This window comes from Bubalus bubalis, chromosome 13 (assembly GCF_019923935.1).
Source record: "Bubalus bubalis isolate 160015118507 breed Murrah chromosome 13, NDDB_SH_1, whole genome shotgun sequence".
Classification (NCBI taxonomy): domain Eukaryota; kingdom Metazoa; phylum Chordata; class Mammalia; order Artiodactyla; family Bovidae; genus Bubalus; species Bubalus bubalis.
Genome location: NC_059169.1, coordinates 35,169,265 through 35,180,826, shown reverse-complemented (window position 1 = coordinate 35,180,826; position 11,562 = coordinate 35,169,265). Strand labels below are relative to the sequence as shown.

General features: G+C 40.9%; 1 protein-coding gene across 3 annotated transcripts in view; it reads left to right on the top strand.

Annotated features, from left to right (window-relative positions):
• Window positions 1-1,677: 1,677 nt before the first annotated feature.
• The window catches only part of NDFIP2 (Nedd4 family interacting protein 2), a 72,860-nt gene continuing 62,975 nt past the window's right edge, over window positions 1,678-11,562 (top strand). The window contains exon 1 of one of the 3 annotated variants that reach the window (XM_044927175.2): window positions 1,678-2,085. In XM_044927175.2, coding sequence (XP_044783110.2) covers window positions 1,765-2,085 — 321 coding nt within the window. In that variant the 5' untranslated portion in view covers window positions 1,678-1,764. The remainder of the gene's footprint in view (window positions 2,086-11,562) is intronic. The other 2 variants (XR_003102687.3, XM_006079227.4) reach the window with 2 other exon arrangements.

Genomic DNA, 11,562 nt, shown 5'->3' with positions numbered 1-11,562 from the left:
CACATATCAGCTCTTCTCCTTTTCTTTCCCCTCTTTCTCTTCCTCCTCTTCACTGAAAAGACATTTTCCTGTTGAATTTTGTCACCTGCTCTCTAAATTACCAAACCATTCACAAAACTTGGGAGGAGAGTAAAACTGAAAGATCTGTTACTCTAACAAGATTTAGGATGTTTACTTTTGGTCAGGTCACTGGTTTTCACCATTATGTTCTCATTACTGTTCTGGGTGTGCTAGGTGTAAACAATGGCCTCCCTTCTGTGCAGCAGCTTGTTTGAAAGACAAATGGACATATAAATGATTAATGAAAGTGCAGCTGCATATAAAATTAAGTTCTAAAGGAACGGTATAGACCATAAGCGATGTAGGGCTCTAATTTCATTTTGCTGACACTTGTGGTTGTCTTGATTGTTGAAAGGTAATATCATTTGAGGTGAAATTGTGAGAGTGAGTTCCTGTACAGCTACACAATGAAATGTCATGTTTATTATCTTAGAACCGAAAAGGCATTAAGTTATACCTGAAGAAAGCCTGGGCTTCCCTGGTGGCTCAGATGGTAAAGAATCCGCTTGCAATGTGGGAAACTTGGGTTCAATCCCTGGGTAGGGAAGATATCCTAGAGGAGGAAATAGTTACCCACTCCAGTATTCTTGCCTGGGAAATTCCATGGACAGGAGCACAGCGGGCAAAAGTCCATGGGATCACAATAAGTGGGACCGGCCTCAGCGACTGAGCAACTAAGCACAAAGAAAGGTTAAAGACATTTAAGTATGACATTATCGTTGCCTCTTATTGTATCAGCCTATTAATACTTTCCACCACTAGATATGTCAAGATGGCAGAAATACCAAGAACTGATCAATGCTTTGAATAAAACAACGGGGAAGGCTTACATTTTTCAGTTGCTCTCTCAATGAATGTCTCTCCTTATTGTATTTTTGCTGTTTTTAACTAGGTGATAAGGCGCACCCAGTAGCCTTTTTCATTGCAGGGAATCTCCTTTGGGGATTCAGGAGGGAAGTAAAATAGAAAAGACAACTGAGCCAAATCACGTGGCATCATAGTTTTCAGTGTATCGAAACTCTTTGGGTTAAAGAGTACGCCGCCCCATCATATTCTTTTACTTGCTAGAGAAACATGCTTTGTGTCTGGTGGGAGATACACACGGTAGGTCAAGTGTGGTTAACCGGTTATTGAGATCGTCTTACTGCACACAAAGCGAATCTTTACTGTTAAACCCTTTGGAATTACTGATGTGAATATGACCCTAGAAGAGTCCTATATTATTTCATTATCTTCTTGTAGCCTTTCAGTAACCTAGTGCTCTAGGGGCTCCTTTCCTCAGCGAGATACATGACTATGGCTGAAGACTCCTTGTTGGACTCTTAAATCTCTTTATTAGCAAGAATGGGACAAACAAAACAACCTAAAACGATATCTGTTAACTCACAAATGGTTTTTGAATAAGTCTTTTAGGAGTGTCCTACATTGTTCTAGGCTGGGTGGATAACAAGACGAAGTGTGAGGAAACACGGTGACCTGTCCTCAAGTGTTCCTGGAATGCGTCTCTTTTCTCCTCGACAATGTGACTCTGCCTGCAAGCAACCCTTTGGACTGAAAAGACCAATCAAGGACGGTGATCATTTTTTTTCTCCGCTTCTTTAGCCACCACCCACTCCCGACAGGCTGACAACCTAGATCGCTCCCCTGGACTTGCCTGACTTTTCCATTTCATCCCACCCAGCGAAACCCCCCCTCGCGACGCGGATGGGAAGCCGGAGGACCCAGCGAGCATGCGCGACCATCCCGAGCATGCTCAGTAGCGCGCACGGCGCCCCGGAGCTTCGCCCCCAAGCTGCGGCCGACGCGGAGATTTCCGCGGCTTCTGCGGCAGCGACGGGAAGTGAGGCGGCCCGGCCGGGCGACCGCGGCCGCAGAAACACAGGCGGAAGAGTCGCTGAGGCGACGACGTCGTTGAAGGGGGTGGCCGAGGGGGCTGAGTGCCGAGGGGACTCACCCACTCGGAAGCCGGACCCCGAGCCGGGCAGGATGGATCACCACCAGGCGGGGACTGGCCGCTACCAGGTGGTGAGTTTCTGTCCCCAGCCCCGGCCTCCTGCGCCTCCCGGAACCCCGGGATTGTCCCCCTACCCCTCCGCCCCCCGTGGATTCCAGAGCCCCTTTCCACCGGTTATCCCCGGTGGGGCATGTTGGGTGATTTGTTTTTGGCTTTTCTGGCAGGACCGTGCTTCCTTCACATCTCTCGTATTGGAGCCTGCCTGTGGATCCTTTCCTTTGAGACCCTTCTTTCTAGACCCATGTCGTCTTTTAGGTCCTTATCCTTCCGCTGTTAGATACCCCCCCCCCCCCCTTTTAGAACTTATATCTCTTTTATTTCTCACTTTCTCGATCATTTCGTCATGCCCTGACCCAGTTACTTCAGAGATTTTCCAGTGGATTGTGTACTGGAAATGAGTTAACATACCTGCTGGGAAGGTGATCTTCGTCATAGATGGAGTGGGTGGGAAGGAGGGAGAGGTAAGCACTAGGTGGGGTGGGATGTGGATTTGGCTTAAAAAAAAAGTGTGGGTTTAAAAATTGCGCAACCGTAGAGAATAGTCGTGGGGCTGATCTTATTTCTTAGTCCTAGTTAACCTTGTCATTTTGGCCTTTTCTGTTTTTATTAGAAAAACGACTTTTTTTTTTCCCTTTTTTTTTTAATTGGTGGGAGGGGAAACAGGAAGTTTTCCTAAAAATGCTCATCGTGTTTGAAAAATTAATTTTCTTTAAGTACAAGGTTTTCCAGTTTAACCATATTAATCCTTTGTAAGTTGAAATGAGTGAAAAGTGCCCCTCTGTGTTTCCCGTGTCCGTTTTTCTAATATATATTTTTCTTCTGACACTAATTCCGATGGTGTCATTGGAGAGTCCTAGGTAAACCCTGTTTAAAAATGGACTCAACTATAGTTGACTATTTCCTTGCAGCTAGGTAGCATGTTATTCTGTAAACTTTGAGGTGGTAATTTAGTTAAGCCTATTTTCTGAGGGAAAGGAGAAAAACGTTAATTATGGAGCACCGATGGTACAATGGACAGTACTGTTTGTAAGATTTACAAATCTAGATATGTTAGTGCAGATTTCATATTTCAAATCTATTTACACAGGTGAGACTTATTGTGAACTAAGAATTTCTATTAATAAGTGTACTTTGACAAATATGAAGGGTCCTGAAAGTTAAAATCCCAATGTATGTAGTTTTGCGGTATATATATATATATATTTTTTTTTTTTTAAGATAAAAACTCATGATGCATCAGTTTCATCTGGTTTACATCCAGTAAAACCTCCAAATATATGTTCATTTGGAATTCTGTAAAATGGGGTGTGGGGGGTATACCACAATAAAGTTATTGATCTGAATTCTGTAAAAATTTATCAGTATTTTCAGAATGGTTTGGAAAATATTGCTGCCAGTATGGGAAGACATATTTCAAGTTGTTAGTGTATACACTTTTGATGGTTTGTTTTCTTTTTTTAAGGCATATTCCTATTTTTGCAGATGTTAGTAAAAATAAAATATTGAATATTGTTACCAGTGGGTTTCTTTCTTTTCTCTAATCACTTTTCTTTCATTTTCCTATTTGTTTCCCTTTAATAGTGTTAGCCGATTCAAATTCTTTCTCTTTGGGGTTTTGCTTATAAGAATCAACCATGTTCTCATATACAGATCCCTACTCAAAACATTATTAACTGATGTAACTATGCTTTAAAGTAATTTATTATAATGTCACATTTGCTTTCAGTAGCTATGATTAATTGTTATTTTTAAGAATTCCTAAAACCAAAATGTTGGAAATTGCTCTGTGATCTTTAAGATACTTTCTTTTTCTCTACAACTTCTTTCAAAATAGTGGACAGTATGATATTTTATTGCCCTTTTTTTTCCCTAGGTGGATATGTGCCCCACATAGACTTTGAATGGGTGGAGGCAATCTTTGAGAGCAGAGGGCAAAAATATGCCCTTCTAAAGATACTTCTTGATTCAAGTAGGTAGGATATCACCTTCCTTGTAAGGTGAAGTGTTTGAGAATCTTAGTACAGTTTAGATTTTAATTCCAGTTCCTGTGTAATTACATGGTAATTTCATCTGTCTAGAATAGCTCTTGGTTTTGTTGAGAATGACCTGATCAATAACTTTATCTTGGTATATTCCCCACACCCCTGACCCCTCACCCCCCATTAGAGATGTGTCCTATGCAGACTTTGAATGGGTGGAGGTATTCCTTCAGAACAGAGGGCAAGGAAAAAAAAAAAAAAGGCAGCTGATTTGGTTGGCAGTAAGCTAGGGACCATTCTACAGCTCTGGCTTGTGTGACTAACACAACTGTTGTGGCTGGCTTTTGTGAAAACTCTGGAATGATTAATAACAACGGAGCAATGAGCAGTTTCAGTTGTCGAATGTTTAGAGATGACTAAGTAGAAGACAGGAAAATATGCTTGGTGGCGAAATGGTATATACGATGTTAATTTTCCACTTATTCATAGAGTTAAAATTTAGTTTTCCGTATTGATAAGTTGGGGCTTCCCTGGTGGCTCAGATGGTAAAGAATCTGCCTGCTATTTGGGAGACTCAGGTTCCATCCTTGGGTCAGAAAGATCCCCTAGAAAAGGGGATGGCTACCCACTTCAGTATTCTTGCTTGGAGAATCCCATGAACAGATGAGTTAATGGTGATGCCTTGGACCATCAAAATGACTTACTGTCATTAACGAATTCATAAGCTTTATGTGAAAACTACTTTTTCTGTGATCTCTGCTCCATCGTTAAGTGTCTAAATTTTGTTCAGTAAAACAGTGTTTACAATGTACAGAGCTAAACATATAAAAACCTCGCCTTGTTACTCTTCTAATTTCAGAAAAAGCCATGTAGTTCCATTGTGTTATGGGAAGCTGACTTTTGTTTGGTAGGAAATGGGCAGTGTTGCCAGACTATGAAGTAGTTGACTTGGCTTGGAGCTGTTATGCCACATTCTGACTTTGATGTTCTCTATTTTAAAGGACTTGTGTACTTGAACCCCCAAGCTGACTGCTAAGTTTTCAAAGGTATTCTGTGCACAAGTTAAATTGGCACTGTTGATTGTAGCAGTAGTTTTCCAAACTGGAGCGAGTATTCAGAATAAAGATAATAGATGGTTTTAGAAGAAATAGAATACATATTAGCATATGTGTGTGCTAAGTCACTTCAGTTATGTCTGACTCTTTGTGACCCTATGGACTGTAGCCTGTGAGACTCCTCTGTCCATGGCATTCTCCAGGCAAGGGTTTTGGAGTAGGTTGCCATTCCCTTCTCCATGGGATCTTCCCTGACCCAGGGATCAAACCCCAGGCCTTTTAAATCTCCTGCATTGGCAGGCAGGTTCTTTACCATTAGCGCCACCTGGAAGAACATATATTTGTATATTAAAACTGTGAGAGCTTCTGCCCTGAAGACAATGTTTTGAATTTGTTTAACCTAGCTCTTCCTAAACCACAGATTTTTAGAGACAACTTTGATTCTATTAACATTTCCAAAACGTTAGTTTTCTCTAAGAACGAAGTATTCGTACTATGATATAGATGCTTTGCTCTAACATATGGTGAATTAGAGTTGCTCTTGATAAATCAGCTGGGAAGGAGGTTGACTATTAATGATTAAACAAAACCCTCCCATCTTTAATGTCATCTGAGCCTATAGTTAGGTTGTGTTGATTACAATTTGTGAGACCTTGGCTTAGTTATCTAACATCTTAAAGCCTCAGTTTCCTCATATTAGTACCTACCTCATTAGGATTATTATGAGAATTATATAATGTAATATATGTATAAAATATAGTGTAGAGACGGATATATGATAAATATTATGAATAATGCAAGGTAAATAAACTGTAAAATGTTACATAAATTGCAGTTTTTGCTGGTGTCTGTGTTTTTGTCTCTTATTTAGCAACATGAAAATCAACTAGCTCTTTGTCGTCCATGTCAAGAAGTCTGAAAAATCTTAAGATTTGATTTTGCCATATTTACAAGCTGACAATTAGTCTGTTAATGTTTCATGGTTGATGGCAGATAAACAGGAGACTCCCAGGTCAGAAGCAAGTGACATTAGTACTCACAGCACTGCACACTCATGAATGTCAGCCTGTTTGTTCTGTCTTTCCTTGTAACCAGGTCCCGTGAGGATGATGGGTCTAGATGGGTGCACGTAGTAGATCACAGCTAAGGAGCTCAGGACCAAGGGGCCAGCACTTTTTTTTTAAGCAAGCTGCAGGCATTATAGCAAACAACAAACAAGCTAGTTTACGTCTCCCTGAGAGGCAATTGTCAGCTGTGGTCACCTTGACCTTCTTTGTTGCCTGTGTGACTTATTAGAAGAATCCTCGCAGTATCATGAAATGGACAAGCTTTGCAGACTGTCACACGCAGTAAAAATGTGCAGGGACAGTCAGACCCCCAGCTGGCTGCCTGAGCCAAGAGTACAGGTTCTGGGTGAGCTGTGGCTTTTAGGTGCAGCCATGTACTTTTGTTTCACATTTAAAAGAAATATTTCAGTCTTTTACTTTATGTTTCAGTTTTTCCTTCCTCTTTTGTCCCAGCGAGATTACTTGTCACTTGTTTGTTTCCTTTGAACTTATTAATATCTTTTATCTGATTTACATTCTTCCCACACCTCTTTTACATCATCAGGGTCCATTGCTTAATCTAGGTACTTTTCGTTCTTTTCATGCTTAAGTTCTTTTATGTTGACATTGTGAACTTTTCCTTGAAACTGCTTCCTCATTCCTGAAATGAAGGAGCTCTCTCCTCGGCCTGCAGTGCAGGAGGCAGAGGAGATGTAGGTTTGATCCCTGGGTCAGGAATATCCCCTGGAGGAGGAAATGGTAACCCACACCAGTGTTCTTGCCTGGAAAATCCCATGGACAGAAGAGCCTGGTGGGCCACAGTCCATGGGGTCGCAAAGAGTTGGACGTGATTGAGCAACTAAACACTGACTGCCCTGATTTTTCTTCTCTCCATGAACTCACTTTGTACTTACTCTTCAAATGTTGATATTTTCTATGGCATGGACTGTTGTAATAGCCTGCTTAGAACTTTCTTCCTTCATCTGATCATCCTTCGGTATATGCTTGCACTGCATGAATTGTAGAATATAAATTTGATTTTCATTTCCTTGCTTAAAAATCTTCAGTGGCCTCATTGAATCTCCCCCACCCCCCAGTTTAATATGAAAACTTTAGGGAATTCCCTGGTGGTCCATTGGTTAGGACTCTGTGATTCCACTTCTGGGGGCATGGGTTCGATGTCTTGTCAGCGAACTAAGATCCCACAGAGCACACAATGCAAAAACTTTCAGATATATTCAAAAGTTGAAAGAATTGTACAGCTAACTTCCATATACCATATACCAGTTGTTGGGCCTACATTTCTCAGTTCAATTCAGTTGCTCGGTCGTGTCTGACTCTTTGTGACACCATGAACTGCAGCCCGCCAGGCCTCCCTGTCCATCACCAACTCCCAGAGTCTACCCAAACCCATGTCCATTGAGTCGGTGATGCCATCCAACCATCTCATCCTCTGTCATCCCCTTCTCCTCCTGCCCTCAATCTTTCCCAGCATCAGGGTCTTTTCCAATGAGTCAGCTCTTCGCGTCAGGTGGCCAAAGTATTGGAGTTTCAGCTTCAACATCAGTCCTTCCAATGAATATTCAGGACTGATTTCCTTTAGGATGAACTGGTTGGATCTCCTTGCAGTCCAAGGGACTCTCAAGAGTCTTCTCCAACACCACAGTTCAAAAGCATCAGTTCTTCGGCGCTCAGCCTTCTTTATAGTCCAGCTCTCACATCCATACATGACCACTGGGAAAACCATAGCCTTGTCTAGATGGACCTTTGTTGGCAACGTAATGCCTCTGCTTTTTTAATATGCTGTCTAGGTTGGTCATAGCTTTCTTTCCAAGGAGTAAGCGTCTTTTAATTTCATGGCTGCGGTCACCATCTGCAGTGGTTTTGAAGCCCCAAAAAATAAAGTCAGCCACTGTTTCCCCATCTATTTGCCATGAAGTGATGGCAAATTCGGTTTTCTTGAATGTTGAGCTTTAAGCCATTTTTTTCACTCTCCTCTTTCACTTTCATCAAGAGGCTCTCTAGTTCTTCTTCACTTTCTGCCATAAGGGTGGTGCCATCTGCATATCTGAGGTTATTGATATTTTTCCCTGCAGTCTTGATTCCAGCTTGTGCTTCTTCCAGCCCAGCGTTTCTCATGATGTACTCTGCATATAAGTTAAATAAGCAGGGTGACAATATACAGCCTTGATATACTCCTTTTCCTATCTGGAGCCAGTCTGTTGTTGCATGGCCAGTTCTAACTGTTGCTTCCTGACCTATATACCGGTTTCTCAAGAGGCAGGTCAAGTGGTCTTTTATTCCCATCTCTTTCAGAATTTTCCACAGTTTATTGTGATCCACACAGTCAAAGGCTTTGGCATAGTCAATAAAGCAGAAATAGATGTTTTCTGGAATTCTCTTGCTTTTTTGAGATCCAGCGGATGTTGGCAATTTAGTATTTGTGTTACTGTATCCATCTTATTTTTTGAGCTTTCAGAATAAGTTGCAGATATCGGTGTACCTCACTGAAAACCACATGCTTATCATTAGCCTACAGTTAACTGTTGCTTTTTGGTTTTTGTGTAAAATTGACATATAGCGAAATGCACAGATCTTCCGTGGCCTATTAGATGAGTTTTGACAAGTACATACATATTTGTGTAATCCAAACCACCTTTAATATATAGAGCAGGGACCAGCAAACTACATTCTAACTCTTGTTTTGTAAATAAAGTGTTATGGTAGTGCAGCTATGTCATTCATTTACAGTGGCAGAATTGGCTTTTGAGGTAGAGCCCAGAAAGCCTGAAATATTTGCCCTTCTGCCCTCTATGGAAAAAGTTTACTGACCATTGGGACAGAACATTGCTGTCATCATAGGAAGTTCACTCGGGACTCTTCCCTGTTGATTCATACCCACCAGGTGATTGTTATGCTCTTTTGTTTTTCACTTCAAATTAGATTTCCCTAATTCTAGAATCACACAGCATATGGTCTGCCAAGCCTCTTTCACTCTGCATGCTGTTGAGGAGCTTGATCCATGTTACTGTGTGTATTAGTGCATCCTTTGCATTGTTGAATGGTGTTTCATTGTATGGATGTATGACAGTTTGTTTATGCATTGCTCTGTTGATCGACATTTGGGTTGTTTCCAGTTTTTGGCTATTATAGTTAAAGCGGTTAGGAATCTTCTAATGCGATCTTTCTGTGGTTATAATTTTCATTTCTCTTCGGTGAAATTACTGGGTAATAGGGTAGATGTATGCTTAATTTTATGAGACATCACCAGACTTTTTTCCAAGTCTGTGTTCCATTTCCACGTGTACCATTTTACACTTAGACCACCAATGTATAGAAGCTTTGGCTGTTTCACCACCTTGCCAAAATTTTGATATTTTCAGACTTTATACTTGTAGCCATTTTAGTAGGCTTACTGGATTTTGAAGTATAAATTTGTGTTCTTTTTTTAATAAGTCTTTTTAAAAAAATTGCTTACTTTTGCCTGTGCAGGGTCTTTATTAATATGTGGACTTTTCTCTAGTTGTGGTGCTCCAGCTTCTCACTGCAGTGGCTTCTGTCCTCGGGAGAACGGACTGTAGGCGCGTGAGCTTCAGTAGTTGTAGCACACGGTGGCATGTGGGATCTTCCCAGACCAGGAATCGAATCCATATCCCCTGCATTGGCAGGCAGACTCGTTACCACTGAACCACCAGGGAAGCCCCTAAATTTAGGTTTTTAACATGCAGATTCCTTGACTGGACCTTTCCATACCTATACAGTGCTGCATCTTAGCAGTCTCCCCCTCCCGCTTAATTTTTATGCAATAACCACTGAAGTCTGTCAGGACGTACTTCTTATTAGCGTCGACCCTAATGTCTTCTCTCATGCTTCCCTGACTTCACATGTGTTTGTTTCTCATCTAAAGTTCTGTGCCGCAACCCTGTGGTTTCTTTTGCTCTATAAAATCCTGTTCCTAAATGTAAAAACTCCTACGAAATTATAATTGGAAGAGGAGGCAGGGTGAGTTTCATGGATCTGTCATCTTTCCATCACGGCAGAAGGAAAGTTGAGAATCACAGTGTCAGAGAACTTGTTATTCTGAATCGTGTTTTTGTGCTTCTTTGTGTACCTTCTAAGGTGCTTCGGGGTTCTGGGAATGTCTGATTTTTATTGCCTCTTTAATAGAGATTTTAAACTTAAAAAAAAATGTGAGGAAATGCACACTCAGGTGTGTTTAAAACCAGGTTTAATTTGTGTTGCCAGGGTAGTTTGTTTTTGGACAGACCCCACATTAAAGTTTCTCTGGCTATTTCTGTGCATGTAGCAATAGTGGCTAAGAGTGTGTCATTAGTTTGCTTGAGTACAACTCATTTAAAAAAATTATACAAACAAGTGAGCAACCTTAGAACGCCTGAACAATGCTGAATCAGACGCTAGCCACCACGTACGCGTATTTGAGCATCCGTGAGCTAAGAATGGTGTAGTGTCTGTGCAGTCACAAGTAATTGCTTTGGGATTATGTCCTAAAAATAACATTATAGATAGCATATGTGAGGTTCTTTGTTTTGAGCACCTCTTGTCAGATTTATACTTAAAATAAAGCATGGGAGCAGTTTTTAGATACCATTATTGATTGACTATGAAACCAAGGTCCTATAACTCATTTATTCAGTATAATTTTAAAGTATCTCTATCGGCCAAATTCTGTTTTAGGTACTGGTGAACAAGACAGTTCTTGTCTCATGGCTCATACTTTGTTGGAGGAAAGGCAGGTAAATAAGTAAGCGTAATTTCAGATAGTAATAGGTGGTTTAAAGAAAGTGAAGCAGGATGCTGGAATAAATAATACATTTTATCAATAATGAAGTAGCAATAGTAGAACAATAATATTTTTTTGTGTTATATCAAGAATATGCTGAGAACTCTGCTGTGTGCTTTTACACTTAAGAGCACGTTTATTCTTTAGAACAGTTCTGTGAAATAACGTCATGATCCTCATTTTACAGATGGAGAAAAATGAGACATAAAGAGGTTAAATAATAGGCATGTGTATGAATCCAGGTGTGATGGATCTGGTATTCAAATCTTGATGCTTTAGTTTTATATTGTTTTATAACAAACTACTCAAAACAAGCATTTTATTATGTTTCAATTTGGCTGTGATCAGTAATCACAGTAGAGCGGTTCTTCTGCTCCATGGGCTGTTAACTGGGGCTCCAGCCATTTGGGGACCTGATTGGATTGGAATATTCAAGATGACTCTCACTCCCTTCACTAGCCGTTGATGATGCCTATTGACTGGAAGCTCAGCTTTGACCGTCGATCATTTCAGTTTTCCTCTGCGTGTGTCCTCTTCATGCTCCCTCCCAGTGTGACTGTGGCCTTTCACATCACAGAAGGGAAAATGAAGCTGCCATTCCTCTTAA